Source organism: Hylaeus anthracinus, unplaced genomic scaffold (assembly GCF_026225885.1).
Source record: "Hylaeus anthracinus isolate JK02 unplaced genomic scaffold, UHH_iyHylAnth1.0_haploid 27313, whole genome shotgun sequence".
NCBI lineage: Eukaryota > Metazoa > Arthropoda > Insecta > Hymenoptera > Colletidae > Hylaeus > Hylaeus anthracinus.
In genome coordinates, this window is record NW_026535120.1 from 6,670 (window position 1) to 32,122 (window position 25,453).

Below are 25,453 nucleotides of genomic sequence, written 5' to 3' on the forward strand. Positions count from 1 at the left end.
TCCGTAGATATTACAGGCTTTTTATTGTGTAGAACAGCACACGGCCGCACGAATTATATTACATATGTATAAATTTGTATCGGCATCTTTACAGTTAGGTTCATGGAGAGAACTCTTATCGCACATAGACTTCTTTCGCATCTCAGGGCACGGGGTGGGGGAGGGGATACAAGGTGACGTATCTTTTTTCTTTTTTTTTTTTTTACCGTGACGTAATAAACAGCACACACTCGATGATATGACGAGGTGCGCGCGCAGACTTTCGTACACTTCCGAATCGTGCACACTCCCAAGTGTTCTTGTGCGTATCACGTCGAAAGACACAAAAAGAAACTCGTAAAACAAACAAAAAAAAAGAAAAAACGCATAAAGACTTAGAGGTTAGAGTCACCTCGCGTGACAATCGAAAAAAAGAAACGAAATCTCGGATTCTGACCGTAGAGATCTATATAATATCTCTACGAATCTGACCGCGCAGAGGTTGAGGAGGCACGTGCGCCCGCATGTGCCGCGAGTTGGCGCAGTCGAGCGCATGTGCCTTTGGTGGCGTTGGCTGTTCGATCTGCGCGCGGTCTGGAATGGAAACGGTCACGTAAGAGGGTTTGGCGGGGGTGGTAGAAGAACAGCGATAGTGACGAACGTAAGAACATTAATCAATCGGTACACATCGATACACGGTAATGCTGACACGACGACGACAATGACATCCGGTTGACATCAACGAGAGCGTCTGTATTATCGTTGGGATACCTTCTCGAGGTCATCCAACGTGTCCTAACGTTTCCGGGCAGCGTTCATCGTTTCTTTCGCAGAAATATTTTCCCTTTCTACTTGTATCTGAATCTGAACCTTTCCGTTTCCATTTAGTTTTGTCGTTGTAGTTTTTTAGTTCGCAAATTAATCAGGGCCAACTGATCGAATCGCGGGAATTTCGCTTTGACACCTCTCATCGACGCCGAACGCGATTTACAATTATAGTTCTATCGTTAATAGCGTATCTAATAAAAAGATTTCTCCATGCGCGTGTCTCGTCCGACACGCGCGATAATTTTCTTCAAATTATTCTTTCATTAAAACTTTGTATCTTTATAAAATTTCTTCTCTTCTACTTCTCTTTCTCTCTCGCTCTCTCTTTCTCTCGCACACAAATCAACACGCTTCCTCATCTCATCATTTCTTTTTTGGATTGGCAGGCGAGTTAAAGCTGCCGCTCGCTGGACTAGAGATTTTACTACTTGCTTTATTGCGCATCCGTTATTCGAGAAGGACCATTCTATTACTCTTTCTCTTTCTCTATCTCGCTTTGTCGCTTCGCTCTCGCGTCTCCGGGTACGGTTAGGAACACCACGATCCCAATCTTCAGACTCGACGATCTCGTTCTTTTGAGGGATTTTCTAAACACTCTTTTTTTTTTCTCTCTCTCTCTCTCGCTCTCGCTCTTTCACTCATTCTCTCTACATCTCGCTTTCTCCAGTAACACCCGACCATTTCTTCGCCCAGCGAAGAGCCTCCTTGTATGGATAACTCGTTCGCTGGAGAAGAACTGGTCGACGATATTGCTGGGCTCTTTTATGTTTGGAACCATATCGCTGGAAACGAGCTACGAGCAACTTGCATCAAGTTCCTCGCTGACTTGCCATTTCTTTAGTCACTTTTGTGAAACCAGAAGGAAATAAGTATCGATCACGAACCAAACTTTGTGAAGAAGTGAATTTCTAGAGTGATATTAGTCATCCGCAAAGTTACACAACTTTTTCTATATTTTGAGCAGGTTTGGCAGTTTTAGGCACAGTCTTGCTATGATATCTGCAAAGATCTCAGAATCAGTGATGCTACGATCTAGGTTTTTCAATGCTTAGGAACAAACATGGTAACTGTTCTCAAAAATCCTTCAGTCTGATTCGTTGTGAATAGCTAAAATTGTAAAAACTATCTAAATTTATTATTCGTAACTTCAAGGTTCCGTGGATTTTAATAATTCGAGAACAGTTATGGACTGCTCTGCAAGCTTCTATATACGCAGTAGTCTGTGCATCAATTATATTAACCACTGAATCACTCAATAAAGCCGGACAAATAATTCTAACCTTTCCCTGAACACCGTTACCGTCCAAATTTCTCACCAAAAGCATCGACAAGCAGCAAGTTACAGATCACGCAACCCAGCGTTCGCGATTGGACATTGCTAGGTAGACCCTGACTACTGGTCACCTTGGATACTGGAATCACAGTTGCTCGTTGACCCGTTTGAACACGCTGAACGCCTCTGACGAGGCTCGACGGAGTTGAGGCGTAGTATAGGGACCGTCAGAGCTGACGTCAGAAGACCTCAGCCCAGGGCGATCTTCGTCGATCGTTAAGAAAGCTCGGCGAGCAACGTCGCACGATAAGACGCGTCGTCAAATGTTTATATAAGGCACGGCCTCGAGGACGCTCATCTCTCGTCCGCTAGGTCGCAAACTGGGGTGTCTGCGACGCGTTCGAGGGCCGGGTGAGGGGGATAAAAACGTCGCCGCCCTTGGCGCGTCTCGCTGCTGTACGAAAATAATGTGATCTTACATAGAGAGGATCCTCGTGGTCGACGGGCCGCGCGACGAGGTCGCCAAGGTCGTTTCACGGCCCGTCGTCTCGATTGTCCACGTTAGAACTGGGCAGTGACGATTCGTCGAGGCATATCGCAACGCGGTAAGCGCTTCCAGGCTAAGAGACATCGGGCGAAGCGGCCTGACGCGACGCTAGAGGATTCTATAAATCGTTTTTAGTCCATAACAAATGAGGAATTCCGATCGCCAAATGGCGTCAGATCAGGTCCAGCATCGTTGCTTGAACTCCCGCGATATAGGGAGTCGGTTGACTCGTACTAAACTTGGCTAGATCTAACAGACTAGTAGTTGGCTACCGAGAGCTCCCCAAATAATTTCTTTTTAGTTGTCAACACTGATAAAAGCCTCTAAAACTCTGTCGCTTGTCCCTTGGAACGCTACGCAACCTAACATAGTAACTTTGCTTGTACTCTTGTCGTCGATACGGTTAGGAATTCAACTAGTTTTGCCTGCTATACGCGCAGCGTCGCGTTGGGCCGCTTCTAGGACGAACGAGTCCGATGATTCTCATTTTTATACGGTGGTGGTACTAATAAGACGCGGACGATTCGTAGGTCAAAGAGACATGTAATTCTGTACCAATGTTTACAAGTACCACCACAGCGCAAAAGTTCGTTACGGAGTGAGAGTTACGCTAGAGTATGCGCGCGCGTCGCGACTGCCCTGTGGACGATGTCTCAATTCTCTTGGTTGTTCGAGCTCGGTAGAAACGGTTAACACGCTAAGTCTAAACGTATCAAAAAAGTTATCGTCCTTTAAGGCTGGCTGCGTGGAGAGGTTGCGTGAGCTCGTTTGAAACGTACGCAGAGCGGGAGGAGAACGTCGCGCGCTATTCTTTGGTAATACGTACAATTATTGTAGTCATTATACATACACGGCTAATAAGTCGCTGCGGCTCCGCGCTTTCGCCCGGCTTTTACACGCTATTTAAACGTTATATCCAAGCGTTATTGTCGAAAGTAACAAACGAGAAGGGGGGAAAAAACGCGCGTCTGGAAGAACGGCCGGGTGACACGCGTTTTTGGGTGTCGCTTCGAAGCGAACGCCGATGAAGAACGCGAACAAAAAGAAGAAAGAAGAATCGAGGAAAGCGAACAAAAAAATCGAAGAGTTCTAAACAACTACGGCCTTGGGGAGGGGGGCGGGGGGTAGCGGTGATGGTGGTGGTGGTGGCTTACAGAGATTCGTACTACGTAATCACACGGGTTGTATTAAATAAGATACCAAATGTACGACGCCGAGACATCGATGTGTCTGGAGCGATAAAAACAACGATAATAGGCAATCGTACTCCGTCAATAGCAACGTCTACTCGATAAAAATAATAAATGTAACACGACCCACTATGATGTCGGATCGTGATAATAATATTACTAAGAATAATTGTAATGATAAAAATAATAAGAACTAAAGGCTGAGAATTGTAGCAGCGGTGAGCGTAATAATAGTAACGTTAACATTAATTGGCGATGGTAGCAATAATATATATATAATGTCGATTGTGAAAATATCGAAGATCAATGCTTCGGGTATCCGCCAGGCTATCGACTCTCCATCGTACGAGAATCGTTGCCCATTCAAGGGATGACCATAGATCAAAAACTCTAATACGAGGGAGAGCCGATAGTCTCGACGAGCCCTTTCTCTTTGTTTCACTCTCAATCACGCTCTGTCACTTTCTCTCCCGCTCATATACACTCACTCATTCTCTAGTCCCTCCTGTTCTCGAAAGCTCACTGTGGTCACTCGCTCGAAGACTAAAGCAATTTTGCCAGCGACACCGCGAATACCACCAATCTGGGTTAAGGATTCGCTGATCGACGACCACGCTGGGTCTAGAGGAACACGTCTCGCGTTCTCGTCTCGCGGTGGCGACGGTGGCAGACCATGTACCGTGGAAGCATCTCCATCTCTCTAACGACATTCTGATCGACAAGAGTCTCGAGACAACAACACAGATCTGTTTAATTTTCTCTCTCAACGACGGTCCTGAGAATCGGCACAAACCACCGTCCCTCCTCTATCTCCTAACGATCATAGAAGTCCCTCTTCAAAAAGAACTCGAGGATACCCACCGTCCCGAGCACAGTTTCGCGTCGCAGACGAGAACAACGAGCGCGTGCCATAAACAACGGAACAGCGATCCACGAGCGAAGCACGCCGTTTGCCTAGTCGCAGAGGAGACGAGTTTAACGAATCAGGAGACATCAGCCCTTGGAACTGTTCCTTCCGCGCAGACCCTGCACCGTTGTTCAGGATCTGTAAATACGAATCACGTCCTTGATGGGCGCCCTGCAGAGCGGGCAGAGTCCGCCGCCCTTGCCGCACCACTGCTGGATGGCGCATGTGTAGCACATGCACATGTGTCCGCACATGTACAGGACGCTGTCGATGCTCCTCTCGTAGCAGATGGAGCACTCGCTGGGTTGTCCAGGAGTGGGTTGAAGGCCCTCGCTCCACTGTTGCAAGTGCGACGACGCCTGGGACGTGAGGGTGCCGTCCATACTCTGGTAGTTGACGGGATCGACGTAAGTGGAGGAACCCGTGCTGGCCATGGTGCCCGTCAACGGCGCCGAGGTCTGTCTGGATGATCCTGGATGCGACGTGGACGCCAGGGCGCTTGGTGGCAGGTGCAGATGAGGATTTCTGTGGCCCGCGGAGGCGTAGGTGGGCTGAGGTGTGGACGAGGGTGGCGTCGGGCAGCTGGTTTGTGGCGGTAGATTCACCACGAGGACCGTGCCACCGCCTACAGCCGGCTTAAACTGAACCATTTCGGAGAATCTGGAGAGCTCGGTGGCAGCGTTACTGTGATTCGAGAACTGCTGCTGTTGCTGTTGCTGCTGAACGATAGTGGCCGGAGATGAGTTGCTTTGTCGTTGTCGCGGTGGAGACGTGGGTCTGCTGGCCAGCATTCTGACCCGCTGAGTGCTACCGTACACGTCGACGAACGCCCAGAGCTGCAGACTCTGGTCGATATGCATCACCACGTTTGGAGGACCGCCGTTCTTGCTCATTTGAACCTCTCCAAAGTGGGTCACTGTGAAGGCTATCTCGTCGCCAGGTTGAGGGCTAGAGGCCACGTCCTTAGAAACCACCCAGTACTCGGGACGATCCAGCAAGAGATCGCTGTCGTCGGGTAGGTCTTCGGCTGTTAGGCGAGCAGGATCGCAGGAGGTCAGACCCATCGCTAGAGCGCCGACGTACATCGGCTCTGTGGCGAGTATTTGCACCACCAGGCGCTCTCCGAGCAGCAACGGTCGACCCGTGAACGCGTAACCGTGACAGAATTCCGTGTCGGTGCGCGTTGCCACGCACTGCTGGTTACTGAAGCGGATGTTCCTGCCTCGAGTCCTGGGGAAAAAGAAACGAGGAAGTGATTAAGACGACTGCTTGTTGCGGTATCGCGACGTTTGGAAGCACGAGACGTCAGTTTAGGAGGGAAATTTGCCAATGAGTTAGGTTTTAGATCGTTGCACGAGTCTGCCAATAGAGAAGGGTTATAGGTGAGGGTTACTGGTTGTTTCGAGAAGGTAGTAAAGTACAGTATAAATAGACAGTTAATCAACGTTAAATAAGAAATAGTTTTAAGAAACGTCTAACTGTACGACACATCCAATTCTTGGGATCTTTGGGATGAAGTCACGAGGGATGTAGGAAACAAAGGCCACGCCTGACATCTCGAATTAGGGTACAGGGGGCCCAATCAGCTTTAGATTATAATAGACCACATAGGTACTAACGGGTGGAAAGGTAACGGTGTGAAGATGACGCCTGCCGGTTGAAACCTGAGCCCTGGCAGCTCGACGTCGGGCTCGTGATGGATAGACATGCTCTGCATGGACGGAAGGATGATCCTCTCGAGGTCCCTGCCGGCGTTGCTGGCATCGTCCATGGCCGAGTGCCTGCTGTGCTGCGCATTGTCCTCGTTGCTATGCTCGGCGCCTCTCCTGATGTTGTTGAAGTGCTGTCTGTTGGGATCAACGAACTCGATGGCGGTGGTGTTGCCGTAGACGTCGATGATCGTCCATAAGGGGCCGCGAGTCTCCACGCCGCTGAAGAACACGCCATTTTCTTCGCCGTTCACGCCGAAATGGACGTCGCCGGCCGACGTCACGTAGTAGAACAGGACGGCGTCTCTGTCTGCCACCTTCTCGGTCAAAGCCTTCGCCCAATAGCCTGGTTTGTTCGTCAAGTCTGGACAGGCGTACCTGGGCAGACCGTTTCGAAGGTTGATGGGGTCGTTGCTCGTGAAACCGAACCTTATCACGCCGCTCCAGTTGTCGGAGATCTCGAGGAACTTGACGCACACCTGGAATTAAAAATGAAAGGTTGGTATAGGTATTACAGAATTTTCTTGACATTTATCAAATACCCAGGGAGCGCTCTTGCTGAGTCAGAAAGCGAGGTTGGATTTTAAATACGAGCACGGCGGAATGAAGATGGCCGATCCAATATGGCGGTCGAGAAATTTGAAAATTTGCAATTCTCCATATCTTTTATATAATTATTATTTTATATCGGAAAAGACAAGTGAAGAAGAAACGTGAGAAAATTCTGAAAAATACTTTAGGGTGTCCCGAGCATGTCTAAATTTTTGTTTGGATGTTCTTTGATGGTCATACGGATATTTAACTTTTTTTCGTGAAAAGCACAATTGTCAATCGCGTGATTATTTCACAGCTCTTCGCTAAAATTGAATTAACTGGGTGTCTTGCGTTACTCGAGATCGAAAGTGGCGTCGTGCCTGAGGGGTTAATAAGATCCCCGAGGGAGTGGCCCGAGCGTGGGTGACCGAGGATGAAGCTGAGTGACGAGAAACTATCTCCTAGGTCTCTACTCTAGCTATCAGTGTCATCAGATACCGTTCAAAGGAGAAAAGATGACAAGAATTGGAGTATAAAAAAAAAATGAAGTAAATTTATATTAATAAAAATCACACGTCCTGTAGAATAATTCTTACCGAGAATAAGGGTCATTCTGTCAGAAGCGATTAGGGTTAAACGTAGGTTACGTTAAGTCGAGGAATGGGTAAAATAAAGGAAATTCTTCAAGAGTTTCCAACATAGTATCGAAAGACTATAAATCAAAGTAGGTATTCTTCGTAAGGCTGGTGGCCTACAAATCCTAATGGGTATCAGACGTGCCCAATCATTGTGACCTTACGGTCCCTACATTCCTGTGACGCACGTTTCAAATACTTTTTAATAAACTTGATTCATACGATTTTTGTTCAAAGCATTAATTATCACAGTTTCCTCTTCTATAAAGAAAAAGGTCTGTGGCATAAATTCCCGTGTTTTTCCTCTGCAAATTTTTCAATCAATTGCTTCAGTCACACTGCTACTATTTATTTCGAATAAGTAAATAATGGAGGATGAAGCAACTTGTAATACATTCGGTGTTTAATCAATTAGAGATACAGTAAATTCTGAAACACTCACGACACCAGCGACGAGACACCGGTGTCACGCGAATATTGATCGCACAGCCTCGCATAATTGAAACCCGAGCTGTGGGTGTCGACGACGTGGAATTAAATCAATCTCTGTGTTCCTCAGAAGCGAACTGGGGAGCCCTTTTCAACCTTTCGTCGCGTATCCGTGAATAATTGGACGGATCGTGTCTCTAATAGAACCTTAATCGGTACACCTGTTCCTATTGCTTTCGATAAAGTTGCAACGGTCGCAGTTATTATAAAATTAAACAAAAACGAACAATGCGGCGGAGATATTTCCAAGCTTCGTAAACCTGGTGCTCGCGTTAAAGAATACGATTTAATTTCTATTTTAACTCTATATAATTTCAGCTGGCAATTTCTAATCGCAACATCGCGAATCCCATCGAAGGAAAGACTTTTTCGCCAGTCGGTTGAGGCCACGGTTGTATCGCAAGACCGAACGTGACGAAAATCTCAAGGGCGATAGTAAACGACGGGACCTAGTTACGAAATATCGAATCCGAACGCTCCGTTCCTTTTCCGAGAACGGAAAGCCTCTATAAACGCCCGCTTTGTTTCGACGAGCTGCTCATTTTTTACGATACACGACAGTGGACGACTGTCGAGGGAAACGAGCGAATGGTGCGATTTGAAAATGCTCCCAGGGAAAAACGAGGCTCGGTGGCAGTCCGGAGAAAGCTGCTTTTCAATTTCGAAACAATGCCTTTCCACAGGAATACGAACAGTGTTCTTATTGTTGAGGCGTGAAGTATAGAGGCAAATAAATATTGACTGTTGACAATTGTTCCGATGACATTCCGTTCGGTTAGCAACGTTAACATCCATGCTCAGAAGGGACCAATTACTATCGCGTTCGAATAAGAAAGCTGATCGACCAATTAACGCCCACCGTGTCTCTTATTCGCGAGACGTCGAATTACCGTGGATCGTTTCTGATCTAACGCAGGGAATCCAATTCCAAGGCGTTTAAGTGAAATCCAGTGAAGAGAACCTTCGAATGCCTCGCCCACGCTGCCAATCTCCACTCTGCGGGAAAGGGGAGGAGGGAAGAAGGATGAAAGGAGACCCAGCGTACGCAACTTCGTAGACGCGTACCAACAATGTCCTGGAGTGTAACAGCGACAGGGGACAATCTGATCATTTTTTACTATTTTTTTTACACTGATGCGTACACCATTTTATTGGCCATTAAAAATCGCAGAGATTTTGTTCTAGAAATATCTTTATAAGTGGAATACTTTAAGAGATATGATGGAAACAATTTCTCGCGATACTTAGCGACGATTCGCTGTGGTTTCTGTGCGGGTGAATATTTTTCTATGAAAATTGGTAGAAATATTGTTGAGGGGATGTACTGTTTAATATACGTATGGGAAATTTATACCGGACGTTTGGTATCGTCAGAAAAAATTCTCAAACACCGTTACTTTCCCTAGTCCGAAGTCCTGAACAAATTCTAAACTCAACATATTTTCATGAAAATTGGAGAAAGTATTCCTCGCAGTACGTACTCCGACTGTATCCATGATTTATATATGGTGAACACGTTGCGTGTATTCATTCCCATGGTTACAATGGATGGGATTAGTTGGATATGGACAAGTTGCGAGGGAAATCGACGAGCGAACGCTAAACCGTCGGCCCACACGTGAAATAGCTGGCCTCCTCAGGGTCGCTCAGACACGACTCAGCAACGGTTTAATAGACAGGGAATGCAAACAACTGCTCTGTCGAGTGGAACAAAAGTCACCCGATTCTCACAATTAAGCGTCGCTCTGGCGTATACGATTTGCTGGACGAGTGGCAACGGCGACGAGGAAACACGGAAAAATGGCAGTTTTTCCTCTCTCCAACCGCGGCGGAAAATCTACCTTATTCAGCGAGCGACTCGCTCGATTACCTCGACTGTTTGCTACGGGACTCCTAGTCGGTCGGAAAATGCGCGGGGATTTTTTTTTAATTGTACTTTCTAAAGGTGAAATTAAATCCACGATTTTTCTGGGTGTATTCAAATTATTGTTGGAAGTTCGACTCTCCTAAAGGTTAATATATTTATATTTATAAATGAAATTTTGTTCGAATTCGACTTTTTAGAGGTGAAATTAAATCCACGATTTTTCTGGGTGTAGTCAAATTATTGTTGGAAGTTCAAGTACTGAAAAATTCACCTTCTCGCCGACTCGTACGGGCCTGGCGCTAAACGTGATGCCCTTGCAGAAGCTTTCGTGTCTTCTGGCGATGGTCCCGCCATTGCAGAGCGTGATATTGTCGCCATGAACCTGATGGAACGTCAACGGTGGTAGATTGTTGGTACCTGCACTGGACGATCTTGGTGCTGCAACAAGAGACAAGAAGTACTCGTTAGTTACTGATCGACATTTCACTAATATTTCATCGGAGGGAAGTTTTCTTTGTAGGACAAGAGCGATTAAAACAGTAAATTCACTGGAAAAGGAGTCATGGTGTCAGGTCTAATTCCAAGAGTTAGAATCACACAATTTCCCAAAGAAACTCCTCTCTACTAACACGTGACTAATCACACAAGACTCCTCGACCCTTTGTTTTGTATCCACTTTTAAATATCGTAATTACATTTAAAAAAAGAGGTATATTTATATTTGTATTTGAGACGAAAAAATATTTTCAATATTTAACGAGTGCTACAATATTTGTGCAGTTAATTATTGATTCAAAGAGACACGAAAAAAGAATATATAAATATAAATATCGATGCTAGAGGGTTAGTTAGTTTCACCCACGACGGAAAACTCGCGGAAAGAAAGCGCGTTTCGCCGTCGGAAAATTCCTGAACTCGCTTCTAGCGAAACAAAAGCGTGAAAGGAGAGGGAGCGAGGTGGCGCAATGGGGAGGGACGGAGAAAGAGGAAAGGTGGAATTCGATCGAGAAACTGAAATGCAAAACCACCTCTCGAAGCAGGCCGAGCGTTTCCACGTCGGTATTTCATAACTCGTTGATACGGAATGCGTGGATATTCCCGCCAGGATATTCCCAGGGTGCATTCAGGATACGCTTGGACCGTGACTGGGCCTGGGGAACCACGCGAATCCACGAGTTGGTTGCTCCTGGACGCTCGAATGTCGACTGCTATTTGGTCGGACATTGGGCACCGATTCTCAGGGAATTCCAGATATCGTTCTTTGAATTTCAGTAGGTCAAGCTTTTGGGGAGAGTTGGTCCTGTTGTAAATATTTTTTTGTTCTTTTTTTTTTCGAGGGTTGATTTTTAGAGAAATCTGGCTTCTAAGACGTGGCTAAGTTCGCGACTTTAGATAGCGGTCCTCGATATTATGTTTAAGATTTTATTTTTATTATGAGATATTTATTCTAAAAGTAATTGATAGACGTGCATCGGATAGAATTTGTCTTGTCTTGCAAACGGATTGTGTAAAATAATTTAGTTCCAATAATTATGGTGACTATGGCGACACTTTTCGGCACTTTTAACTCGGGCAAACAAGTGGACACACGATAGACCCTCAGGAAGTCGATAAGACAATTTTTAAGATAATGTTTTATCTTCGTCCTCGATAGCACTAATTACCAAGCTAACAAGGAAATTGAATTTTGTTGTCGGAGTCTCACTACTCACAATTATCACCGTAACAGTTTCACTTTTAAATATGTATATATATATATATATGTACATAAAAGAAAAACAATGTTCCTCGTCAATGACGCGAACTGACACTCTCCTTCGATCGATCAAAATTAAAATTCTTTAAAAAATATCACACTCCGTTCAAAAGTTTCACAGGAAACCAATTCAAAAAAAAAAAAAAAAAAAAAAAAGAAAAATAATAACGATAATAAAAGTCCACACAAAAGTGCCACTGAATCTTGTTAACAAAAATTGAGATACGATAACAATGAAATACCTCCACAAAATCGCATTAAATAAAGAAGATAAAAACGAATGAAACAACGGTCTATCCACAAAATTGCACAATCACCTTCTGAATAAAATCGAGAAACAATAACGATGGAAGACTCGCGCAGGTGAGTATAGAAAAGGTGTAACTAGAACGAGGACCACGACCAGCGCGACCGACAGTCTAGTTCCGACTGAGTATCGATACGTGGATGGCGGTGGTATATCGCAGCCGATATCGTACGTGCGCCACGCACCGGAAACCGCACGTACCGTGGCGGAAGCGGCCGCAACAGAAGGAGGTGCGCATCGCTCCGAGGCGATCCGCTTTCTCCGCGAGCGGATGCGCGCCCGAAAACCGCTAACAATGACCGACAACAGGAAACGAGACGAGGAGAGGAGAGGCTCCTGCTCGACTTTTGCGGGCTTTCGCGTCTTTCGCCTGAACAGTAAATTGCAGCAGAACACCTTCGAACTTTTTCCCGGTACTTTTCCCACTCGGCAACTTTAATGGAAGCAAGCTATCTTCCATTTAATTGGAAGTTAAGAACGATATAATATTTTTTGAGAGCAGTTGAAAGTGGAAGTTATTTCGTGTGTATTTAAAGGCGGCCTTCCATTTGGTGAAAAGATGAAAATTTTTGAAAAATAATGATCAGCAGCAGTAACTCGAGCCCTGGCTTTATTCGATTTTTGCTGGCTTCGCGTGCCACCTCGAATGTCATAACGGATTCGTGATCCTTTCTAAAGGAAGGATCTGAGGTACGAGGTTCTCCGCGAAACGGAGATGCGCTTACACGGGTTCCCGGCGACTTCCGGTGTTCCGCTCTTTCGAGAGAATTTCACACACTCTTATCTGAATTTTGTCCTCGCACTTATTTCGTAATTAATTATTGTTCCACGTACAAAAGGATCATTATAGAGTATAATATTACAAGGGTAGCATCCTCGAAATTATTGTTACACTGCTTAATAAAATAATTCTACGATAACGAACCACGTAGCAATTTAATTACTGTAATTAATACCGTATTCTACGTGTTCTATATATAATAAATAAAAATCAATCGTATCCCTACCCCTTCGTGACAAAAATCATTTCCACCGATCTATCGACACCGCGGGCGAGCAGGTCACCAGGGAATATAGAAAAATCGCCTAAGCGGCAAGAAGTAGCAGCACCGGCATTTTCATTCAGCGCAATTGATCCGCTAACGAACCGAAACCGTGGGCTCTGGTGATCCGCCAAGCCAGTCACGATCTATGGATCGCTGGCAAAAATACACTCGGACGTTGGGTTTCTCACGGTACAACTAAGGCGCGTATTACGAACCAGTCGGCCTCCGATTACAATTTTTAATTCATCCGTCACCCTCGACCGACTGTTTTCAGGTTCTTTTTTTTTCTCCCTACCAACGAGCTTACCGTTACCAAGCGATCGAGAGGAAAAGAGAGGGAGCCTCTTGACGCAACGAACGAGCCTACGTTTTCCAGGATTCGAGTGGTATTATCGCCAAGGGATTGTAATAACAGCGAGAGAGGAACGATCGCGTGCACTCGGGGAACAGCTTCCAAGTTTTTGCGGATGTTCGACGTGCAACAGAGGGCATCGCTTTCGTGGGATCGAATATATCGGTCAAGTCGATGGGAAACGGGTTCTTTGACGCTCCAACAGCGCGGTTTCCTTTTCTTTACGCGCCCGGGATTGTTTTGGTCGCCCGGAAAAGGTTCCTCCTCCCACCATCGCTAGAACCATTTTCTCCTCAATAATTAAAAAAAAAATCTATTCCCCCGCCATTAAATTTTCTTGCGAGTAAATATTTCTTCGGTATCGCACTCCTCTCTATTTTTAGACAGTAATTACGGGCTACGTTCAACCCCCGACGCGTCTGCATACTGATTGTGAAGAAAGATCCGCGCGATACGCTTCCTGTTAATAAACAGTCCATTGTTCCGCCGATTTACGCGCTCCCACGAGTTTTAATTTCACAGATCCCTATCGATTTCTGTTATATCACGGACACGATGGGGCCACCGTTAATTTCAATTACGCAGTCGTGCCGTCAGTTACGACACTGCTTCGTGTCGAATAGACGAGGGAAGCTTGCGTCGATTTGTTTTTTGTAACTTTATGAGAGATTTCAATGTCAACTGACCTCGTGGGTCATCCAATTGGCGCGTCCCATCGGCGTACAAACCACGTGTTTTATGAATTTTAGTATAGGAAATTTAGTAGGACGAACGTAAGTTGAACTTCACAGCCGAAGGGGATTCGATTTTCTTTTTATTTCTCACATCCAGTGTAACGACCCATTTCCGCGGTTTAGAACAGAGTCTCGACCGCCTCACTTTTCCTGATTGCTCGAGCGAATCCAACTTCGTGAGTTCATCGTGAAGGATGAGAAGGTTTTGCCAGGTATGCCACGAGGTGATAAAAGTTGAGAGTCTCTCTCTAGGCTATGGAGGATGGAACTTCAACTGTGCCATGAGCACAGGGTAGAAATCCTCTTGTATCGACTCCACGAGCTCAGAAAGATTCAGTAATTCATTTCTAAGCGAGCCATGAGCTTCTCAAGGGTAGAAATCCTTCTTCCACCTTCCTTCCTTCTACTCCACTACCTCAAAATCCTCTTCCACCTATCCCAACATCTTCCAAATCCCAAGAATCTTCTCCCAATCCTCCCAAGAGCCACAAGAGTCCTCGATCTTAGCTCCGAAGATTCCCGGAGACCTTCTTCCGCTGTACATCGTCGCATCTCTGTTGAAATCTCCGACTATTTCCCAACCATACATCGTCGTCCACCTCTTTCTATGGTCACCGTGTCGAAAGTAAATTCTTCTTTGTTCCTTCAGGTGACGACCACCCCCGCCGCCATTAGATAAAGCGACAATCGCAGGGGTTAAATGGAATCACGGTCTGTTTGGCGGGACAATTGGCAAGAAAGACGAGATGCAACGGTACACGTCGAGAGATTCCCACGGTGAATCGCGGCGTTATGGTCGGGGCGTCGAGGAAACGACGTTACGCGACGTTCCGCGACTTCTTCCACGACTGTTGGAACGGTTCGCAGCCATGAAATCGACTGATTCGATCGAATGACGCGTGTCAACTGCTGTTCGACGCGAATTATGTTGTTTGGACCGTGGCCGACAATCTCTGACGACATCATCTTTTACAGGTGGAGAGTTGGTTTGTTAGATTGGCTTTGATGGACTAATTACGAGCTTCTTTTGTTAGGACAGGTTGAATATATATTTAAAATCTGCTTCACAAATACGTAAATATAAGATACGTAAATTTATAAAGTAACACGTGGTTCACAGATCGGACGTTCCTCTGCGTAACTTGGTCTCCTACCGTTGATCAACGCTCGTTTCCGACCATCGGAAACCTCCACCGAACGCCAGGCCTTTGTCCCGCGTTCGAACGTATCGATCCTCACATTTCGTTCTCAAATATCGACTACAATACCCTGAATCGCTATCAGTTGGTAAAGTGTTTCTAATCTACAGTGTCAATTTTCAATTTTCTTTTGTTCTCGAACCCACAAGGAATTTTTCCACGAGGTGTTGCGCGCATATTAATTCAAAATACGATTACTTTATACCAGAGTAAAGTGGTCCCGATCAACTTTGACATGTACCTAAATTTAATTAAAAATATTTAGTAAATTTATTAACCAGACGAATCCAATTCTAATCAATAAATTGTTCGCGCATATCCTGCTTATTGAAAGGAACCAAGAAACATAATTGGATACTAGATCAGGAACCAGCAGGGGCCCCAAAGAAGCCGCTTTGACGATCGCGCCCGGGTCACCGTCGATCATCGCGTATCTGACCTCGCGACCTCGACCTCGTCGATCCCCGTGATCGACGCGGGAACGCGAACACCGTTAATAAGCGTTACACACGCCTAGCAGGCGTTTAACTCGCGGCGAACCTGATCACCTGGTGTAAGAGTTACCTCCTTACTAGGAGGAGACCGACTCGAGCAGAAACACGTCTACAGTTTTTCGATTACTCAACGAGCTGGCGCTAAACACGGCTTGAACTTGCGCCCCTAACACCGTCTGCGGCTTCCTGCATGTTCGATTTACGACGCGAACCATTTCGGAAATTCGTCTAGAAGATACCAGCTAGGACCTGATTTATCAGAAGATAAGAATTTATGATAGAACCGGTCGCGAATTGTTGGAACAGTTCGCGGTGGTTATGCAAATGAAATCGTCTAGTCTGAGAGACTCTGAAGTGTCTCGCGGAATTAGTCGAGAAGAAAACGTTTGGCAGGTGAAAGTGAGCGAGAAAGCATAACAAAGACACGCTTGCACGCTTGTTGGTTCGCCTGGCCGCAATTAATGCTCGAGTATGAAACGAGCGATGGATATACTTTGTGTAAATCCTATTCTTGGAGTCTCATTTCATTTAGCTGTGTAATTTCTGAGACCTCTCAGGCTGGAATACCAATGTCTATTTTAACATCGAGCCTTGTATTTACAGGGCCTCCATTTTTGTAGCGATTGCTGATTTTTCTGTCCCATTTAAGAGAAACTGGGATAGTGCTGGAAATTATGATAAGCATTCGAAGTTACGCTCGCGAACGGAATCGTTTAGGCAAGCTTTTCCTTTATTAAGAACGTTTTCAGACGCTAATTTTTCGAGTGGAACGCGCTAATCGCTCCGCAAACTCAATCCATAACGATTCGCGAGAGCAGCTGAAAGTTTTTTTTACAACGAACTGATTACGTATCTCGGTAGACGATCTCGCGCGGTTCTAGATTTTATATACGTTCTCCATATTTTCAGGTACGCAACCGTGCTAACAAGCACGATTTCATAAACGAGCCTGAAACCGATCCGCGCTTCCTTATTTACAATTCATTTGCGGATCTACCTTTTTGCTCTAGAAAATCCTGCCAACCTGGTGGAACGGGTTTTCCCCTTGCGTGACCAATAACAATGACGCGCAAAATTTTATTGTTTCACAGTTCCACTCTTATTACGAAACAAAACTAATAAAATGGTCGATAATACCTCTTTCCACAGTTCACGTTTAAATTCCTATACGTGAAGCAACTCGTTCCACAACGCTGATTTTAATTCTCGATTCGAAGAATAACAGTCAGTTACTTTTTAGTATTCGATCAGTTTATCTAGATGGTGAACATTGAAATTGAATTTTGAACTCGTGATCGAACTTTTTGGTTGCTTTGGATCAAGATTTGAGAACTCTGCTTATCTCTGATTTATATGATCGAGTTCATACAAGAATCTGCCTATCTTTGACTCGTACGAACAAATTCATAATAAAAACCTTGAATATTTCGTTAAAAATTGAATGTTTTAAGGAATGAAGATTTGATATGTTCCACCGCAGTTGGACTCGTGTCGTTCGTGTACGTCGCATGAGTTCTTAGGAAAGGACGCGCGAACGTCTCTAATCGCGCGCGTTGCCAACCGCGGATCGATCGTGCACGTAAATCGCGACTCTCAATGAGAGCCATGCCAGTAATTGGTCTATGCCCGCGCCTATGTTGCCATTCGCCGGTTCATCTCGTGGGAAACTCGTGACACACATTTGCACGGAAGTGTACCTCACGGCGTAGATCCTTGGATCTGACGCGCGCGCTCCCCGCGAATATCCTGCGCGATCTACGCGAATCCTGATGGCCAACGCGCGACTCCATCTCGTCGATGGGCGTTATCCCGGCTTCTCTACGACTCTCGTGGCGATCAGAAACGACGTTTTATATAAATAAAAGTGATTCATTCGGGAACGGAAGAGAATAATAAAATTCTTAGTTTTTCGTCACGAAATATTTAATTTTCTAATTTTCTGATTGTCTGATTTTTTAACTTTCTGATATCTTAATTTTCTAATTTTTTAATTTCTCAATTTCTTAGTCTCTTAATTTCTTAATTCTGCGATGAAAATAATTTTTTCTCGTTCTGTCCGGTAAAAAGTAACCACCGAATCGTCGCGATTTACGTGAAAGCCGCGTTTCAAAAAATGTGAAACGCGAAACAGGTACGTGGATCTTTTTGTGGAGGCGTTTCTGCGACGCCGAAAATGGAGGTACAAAGATGTCTATCGGCGGTGAAAGTAATTAATCGAAGTTCTTTCAGGAGGTTCAACGGTAGCCGAGTGCGTAGAATGAATTCGGTAAGAAAAATTAAATACGCCAGGATCCGGTTACTTTAATGCTCGCTGCTCTATTAGTGTCTCAGACGTCGTTATACTACCGTAGGCTGCTCGAACAGTGCGGAATCGTTGCGGACAAGTAAGGAAGCTACCTTCAAAGGAGTGAAATTACGTAGGCGATACCGAACAGAAAGTTTAATGAATAATTAACGAATTGAAACTCCCAAATATGTATTCTCGTGGGATTATTGTAGGTCGATTCGAATAAATATTCTGTATGGAAATATTTTATTCGCATTTCTTGGTTCAAAACTTCCTAATTTCTATTTCAATTCCACGAATCCACAAAATCAAAATTTTCGAAATATTAATTCGATCTTCGTGAAAATATTACCAACGAATTGGTGACGTTTCCTCGATGAAAATTAGTCCAAACACGACACCATTCGAAGTATTTTTACTCAAACATTTTTTCTAACGATTCAAAGTCGTTCGAACGACGCGTAAGTGAAGATAGTCCGAATGAGATCGAGTTTGGACTCATTTTTATAGGGAGAATATCTCGCCAATTTGTTGATGAGACTCCAATGTCACGAAAATGGTACTTGAAAATTCTAATTTTTATTAATATTTGAAATCCTATTAAACATTAACTGGAATTGTTCCGAACCTGTTACAGAGGGACTCTTAACGAGGAGTGGCTACTCCGACGAGAATACCAAACGGATCGAGAGTAAAACATTTAGAGACAAACTATTATCACCGCGCCAAAGTGAAAGTAATTTGTTCCATAGGGAGTCGGGGCGCCAATGCAACAATGCCGCCTCCGCGATGTGAACGCGATGTCCTTTGCACGATGTAAATAAACGGAGCCTTGACCGAGCTAGCTAAAACCCCCGACTCCGTTCGCAATAACTTCTATTTCTGGTGTCCTCGACGCGTAGAAAATTGCGAATTGCGCTCGATTGGCGCATCCTGATGTTTACCGCGAGTTCGACGAACCCCTTCTCAAAGAAAATTGGCTGACGAGAAAAGTGCTCGGTAAATGCCACTTAATCTTCGTTGTTTCATTCCACCGTCCACGTACCATAATAGAAAACATTAACCCGCGCAACAGACGCGATTAATTCTTCAATGAGTACGAGAGGTAAACTAACAAAAGAAATACGAGGTACTAAAAGGATCGATGAATGAGAAGATTCGTCCTCGATTTGTAATTTATGACAGGTTCGAGTCCCCGACAGAGGAATAGCAGTCAAAGGCCAGACGCATTCTACGCGCAATTTCTCAGGCTAGACGAGTGTTTGCCTCTTCTACTCGTTTTCGTCTCCCGGCTACGCGCTCCCTAATTGGATAAAACCGCGTCATCGTCTTGGGGTCGGTGCATGGAACTTTACCTAGGCCTCTCGTCTACGAGGAGCGTGCGACCTGAGGTTCCAGGCAAATGACATCCAAGCACACTAACGACGACAGGTTTGAAACGTTTCACTCCGACGTGAAACGAGAGTTTCTATTACCGTAGATGCCATTTTTGGGATGGGAAGACCGTTCTTGGGGTTGCGGTGCTATTTTCGAGATGGGTTGCCATTTTTGGAACTGGGTGTCATTATTGTTACCATTTTTGCAAAACTCTTAGCACCTCCATCGGACACCTTTCTAGAGACTCGACAGGAGGATAGTCTCGATCGAATTCGAGATAGGATGCCATTTTTGTTAAACTTCTAGTATCTCTATTAAATCACCTTTTCCAACATCGAGTGTAACTCTAGCAATCGCTCTCGAGTCGCTCCAACTTTCTAGAACCTCGATCCATCCAAATTCGAGATAGAACGCCATTTTTGGGGTCATTTTGGGTGCCATTTTTGTTAAACTCCCAGCACTTTCGTCAGAGGCCGCCTTTTCCAACACCGAGTAGCTCTACCAATCGCTCTCGAGTCGGTCCAACTTTCTAGAGCCTCGATCCGACCGAATTCGAGATCGTAGGAACAGTCCAGTGACGCGATCGGGTCTGGGTCGCGTGCTGTCGAGGATGTGCCGCTTTCAACGAGGCAGTCGTCTCGACCCGGGTGGGATCAAGCACTCGAGGTACTGTTAAGCAGTACTGCCACGCCGAGGAAGTTGAAAACACTCCGTCGGATCGTTTCCCCGTGTAAAGGAGCGTACACACAGATCCAGGAGGGGCCTTGTTCCCACGCCCGACGCCGTGATCTTTGCCGAGCTACTTAGTCCTCGGCTAGAAGGAGCTTCCCCTACCCCCGGCCGTCGTCGTTCCGCTCCCTGACTCACCTTTCGGTTCTTTCTCTTCCTCTCTCGCTTCGCTAGCTCCTGTCGCTATCCTGAAACCGGAGGATACCTCTTTCTGCGCTCCTCGACGACTATGTGGGTTACGTAAGGTGGCAATGCGCGAGCCTCGCGGCACGTTCGAGTAATAATAACGCGTACAAGGTGCAGCGAACCGGTGAACGGGAATAGCCGTGGCGAACGAGCGCGAAGGAGGACGAGAAACGGAGATGCACGGAGTTTCTCGAGAGCAGGAAGTCTTGTCTCAACCCTTGAGCCGCTGTCGAGAGCCGTAACCCAACTAACTGTCGCAGACGGTTATCTTTGAAGGATATTTGGGACCGAGGTCTGTTTGTCGCGAGGAGAGTTTAACGGTAACGATACGTTTCTCTCTCGTTCTTGAGAGTTCTATAAAACATATTCTCAATTCCTTGTACTTAAATTATCGTTAATAAATTGCATTTCGATGGAGAGACTTTACAATGTCGTAACACCATCAAATATGCGATTCTTTCTTTCGACTGAAACATTTAATAACCCCCCTTCTGCAACTTAAACGTGACTCGCAGTTCCGCTGTCTAAAGCTTCACAAAACAAACTCCTCCTAACGTGCCAGCCATTAAAGTGTAATTTCGAGTGTCCAAAGACCAACTTCGCGCAAATGCGCGCTTAAAGAAACGGGAGATTTCAACGCGTGGTAAGCGACGTGCGGTTACGCGACGTCTCGGTGGAACGGAACGTAAGAAACGGAAAATGCCTCCGAGCTGCACAGGTTTGAAGTGATCAGAGAGAGAAAGAAAGAGAGAGGTGAAAGAAGAAGGGCTCGCGTGACGCACCGATCGTAAACAATCGCGATATTAAGCTAACATCCAACACGCGACTGGGAAATGTTCGCCGGGACGATTAGGAGCGAGGTTCCTCGAACTTGAAGGAATCGCTGGTATGCGAGGAGAATCGATACCTCGATGAATGTTGTCTCGAGTCGCGAACGATGCAACCGCCTCCGCGATAACGGGTCGTTAGGTCTTCCAGTCCCGAGCCAACAACCGCAATTTCGTCAACGATTTTTCTATTTTCGAAATTACACATCCGGCCTCGCGTTCGATCGCGAGGTCGGTTGATATCTCGAACGCCTCGGTTCCCAGATACGGGAAATTGTTTTACGGTGCTGGCTTTACCGATACCGACGAGGTGGAACGTTCACGAGGAATTGGCGTAAACCTACTTTCCAAGGGGAAACGCTAAAGAGAAAATTACAGGCACTGGTAATATCGTTATTAATTGCTTGGCGGGGTAGCAACGCGAAGACTGTTGGATGGAATGCTACCTAGAACGCCGTGAAGATTCCTGCAGACATACTCGAGACAGGTTCGGAATAGATCGGAGCCTAGTTATCGTAGATGGTCACGTGTTTTTCTTTTTTTATTCTTGGATTGAAGTCGGTAACGCTCTTGGTGCTCTTTGGGCTGGCGTCGTTTTAGGAGCCATTTTCAGAGCCGAGTGTAATAAGGTACAACTTCGTAATTAACATATTCAGAGTAAAATGTAAAAAGGAAACGATGAGTGAATTCAAAGTGTACACTATCTGTAGGACCATGAGTTTTTTTTTACAAGTGCAACGGTACATAGGTTGATTCCTTTCGTCAATCTACACAAACAAGTACCAGATTAACATGGTAAAAAAATTATTAATTCACGAGACACTTGAAACATGAATCGAATAACGAAGTTACAGCTTGTTATACTTACTCGACCCGCCCGGTACACCCACGAAACCCCTAATATAAACTACCTAAAAACTAATTTAACCTCCAGCCCCTAAACCACTCCGCTCGCAACGGTTACCACGAGCGAAAGCATCCGTGCCAAATGTTCCAGAAGAAAAGCGTATTCCTCGATCGGGGACCACGCCACCCCCAAGGATCTCCGCGCAAAGCCCACATGGCCCAGGACGACAAGTGCGTATTCCCATCGCGGCGCTTTTAACGCGGCCACCACGGCCAGCCATGGAACAATCGGATTAACGAAGTTAAACGATAGGGTGGCGCGAGAAAATCCCTTCGGTCGACCCTCTGTTACGAATCCGCCGACGCATCTGTCGCGTTTCGCACGTGAAGACGCGCGGGGGTGGAGCAGCGTTTTCGAAGGAAATAAAACGAGAGCGTCTCGCTCTATCAAGGAGATTAAGTGCGATGGGGGGAGGGGGAGGGAGGGAGAGAGAGAGAGAGAGAGAGAGAGCTCTGTTTACTCTGATCGGTAAACAACGGTGACACGTGCTTTTTCCTTCAGGGTATGATTAGTTTCGAGCTAATCGTAGATACACGAAGCTTAGGTGGATTTTTATTCGTACGACGGATGAATAAGACCGACATGCATTGATTGGAAGACGAGTATTCGATATAACGAGATATTTAGAAATAAATACATTTTTTGATTAGACTTCTGCTAACTAAATGGAGTCGATTTACTGGAATTAATTAGAAGGCTTGAACAAAAATAAATTCTGATATAAACTTGCCTCGTTACACGGATAAAAATCACGTGAAATTTAGAATCCGGCGTTAAGACGACCCTGGACAAGCTTAGAATCACGTTCGTATATCACTAGTTACGCGAGAAAATAAATTAAAAATTTACTATCTTTGTGGAAGTGATATCTTACGGAGATATATCGTACGGTATCATACGTTATCGATGCCATCAGATAACAATAAAGCCGTCTTGATACTTCATATCAAATTACGTTTTTCTTTTTTTTCTTTTTCTTTTTTTTTTTTGGTTGGAAGAGGTGGGGCAATTTGTGTAATCGACGACAATCCTATCAGGCTCAAATTTGTTCGTCAAGGGATACGCCACCGCGTAATACGCATCTAGTAGAGCTAATTCCGCGCTCGTGCACTCCCTTTTCTCATGAAAATGCATAATTCATTCACACGCATACGCGCACTCGACTAACTAATTAAGCTGGGAACAAGCTAATTAGTATTCGCTCGTTTTCGAATAATTCAAACAGAAATACATCCGACGTACGCTAACCGAGAACTCCGACGTCCAATTACCACCGGCAATTATTAATTTTACTACTAGCATCATCCAATGTTAATTATTATCAAATACTGAGCAATTTTCGTATTAAATGGAGATTAGGAGTAGAAAGCCGGAGAAGAGCACTAGTATTAATAACCTATAATGAAAAATTGTTAGGAATTTATTTGGGTTTGGACTCTTTTAGAATCTATTAGAAAGTATTTAAACAATGAATTTACTGAACGCGTACAAGGAACGTGTACAAAATTTCTTTTTCGTATTTGTAATGTTTAAAAATGAAGATTGGTATGTGAATTCTATCGAGTCGATTATTTAATTAAAACGGTAACGAAATTTGACATTAACTAAATTAATTCCCAGCTAGTGAACGTTTATTCGATATCAATGAACTTATGAAAAAATTTGTTGAACGCATCCACCTGTCCAGTTAATCAACATTTATCCAACACGAATAACAAATTTCGCTCGCGACATCGATATCGACAAATTCCGATGTGGAACAAATGCTTTTTGTTCGTAAACGTAACGTCCCGTTGCTCGTTATTCGTTGTTTTTATCGGGTTTCCAGTCGAGCTCATTGGGTAATACAGGGTTAATCGCGATCGAAAGTTATCGACCGGAGTCACCTGCCCGCCGCGCCGCTTTCCACGAAATTTCGCAATCGCGATTTACGGACAGAAAATTAAAAAAAAAAAGCGACGGGTAAACGTAATTTCCGAGCTGACGCTTCAGCAAACAGTTCAGTTGGAGTTTCGCGAAGAATGAGTCACGGGAGACGTGTTAATGAAATTCCACTTCCTTGGGCGACAAAGAGACGCGTGTCTCGCCTGCTGTTAAGAGTCGTGCCTTGTGCGCTAATTTCACGATCTAACCGTCCAACGGATCGAGCGATCAATGATCGCACCAACCTTTTCAAAGTATCATTGCCTGTGATTAAATTGCTAATTACTGGACCGATGACTCCTACGCATTTACGATTTTTGTGTAATGTGTGTTCAATATATTCTACTTTTAATTAATACGATAACATTGATATTTCTGCCACGGATCTCAAACATTACATCGTATCATAAAACGGTAAAATCCGCAGTATACCCGCGATAAACATCAAGAACAAACCGCTACACGTTCTTCGCTTTCGTTACTCTTTATTATTTCGCTACCACCACCATTGCGCGCGGTGACGTCACGAAAACCGTTTGCGTATTTATAAACACTCCTCGACGCACGTGTGTATTACGGCCTGAAAGACCCTAATGTCTTAGCGGGAGAGATGTCGCCAACAGCGAGGGGGAAGAGAAACAGAAAAAAACGAAGAAAAAAAAGAAAAGTAACGAAGCTAAGGAATATGTGTTCTGTACTCACCGAATAAATTTCCTGAGAGCCTGAGCCGTGCCACTCTGGTGGCCCTATTGACGGTCAACGGTCTTCTAGGCCGTTGACAGGACAAAGACAGAGACAAAGCCATCGATACAATGGGCAACCATCCACGTTAACAGAATTCAAGAGGGACCCTCGCGTACTTCGAGGAAAATCACGTGACGTTCCTTTTCGAATGGTTTCTCTGGGGAAGGTACAAGGAAAATGGAATGGTGGAACGTTACGATTCGCTCGATCGAATTCGTCGAACTTTGATCATCGCGCAACCGCACCTCGCCTTCTACACGAATTTCAACTTTATGCCAATATAAAAAAAAAAATAGCTTCTGCTAAGTAAAAATCTATTTAAAAATTCCCTCTGATACTCGCTATGCATCGACTCCTGTCTCTATCGTACCCTACTTCGGAGCACTTCGATTCGAATTAGCAGCACTATGCGATACACTATACCTCTAACATCTCGATTAGCCCAAAAATTCCCAAGTAGTCGAACAAAGAAAAGATTCGTCGATTTTTACGTAATTCTCTAAACCCAAGCGGTATTAGACAAAGAAAATCCTTCGAAAAGATTTCTCTGCGTCGTCTACAAGAAAAATTTCGTTGTAATACTCACGAGAGAACCCCCATGCGTCCCGTTGCGCGCGATCGATCGAT

The 25,453-nt window shown here is 45.0% G+C and overlaps 1 protein-coding gene across 2 annotated transcripts; it reads right to left on the reverse strand.

Moving 5' to 3' along the window:
* LOC128893271 (protein neuralized-like) lies at window positions 1-25,453 on the reverse strand. 2 transcript variants are annotated; one of them, XM_054154126.1, is made up of 4 exons: window positions 24,785-25,453; window positions 10,230-10,396; window positions 6,344-6,912; window positions 1-5,954 (listed from the first exon to the last, which is right to left on the reverse strand). In XM_054154126.1, exons 1-4 carry the CDS (start codon window positions 24,885-24,887, stop codon window positions 4,856-4,858), a joined length of 1,938 nt encoding a protein of 645 aa, XP_054010101.1. In that variant the 5' UTR covers window positions 24,888-25,453; the 3' UTR covers window positions 1-4,855. The 2 variants fall into 2 exon arrangements, with proteins under 2 accessions (XP_054010101.1, XP_054010100.1); XM_054154125.1 differs by lacking the exon at window positions 24,785-25,453 and adding an exon at window positions 10,987-12,488.

Excerpts from the sequence above, each read along its gene's own strand:
- LOC128893271 (XM_054154125.1), bottom strand. The coding sequence starts at position 11,182 with ATGTCCGACCAAATAGCAGTCGACATTCGAGCGTCCAGGAGCAACCAA. Across the intron at positions 6,913-10,229 it reads CCGTACGAGTCGGCGAGAAG|GTGTGCGTCAAGTTCCTCGA; the intron begins GTGAATTTTTCA and ends TTTTAATTCCAG. Across the intron at positions 5,955-6,343 it reads ACACCGTTACCTTTCCACCC|GACTCGAGGCAGGAACATCC; the intron begins GTTAGTACCTAT and ends CTTTTTCCCCAG.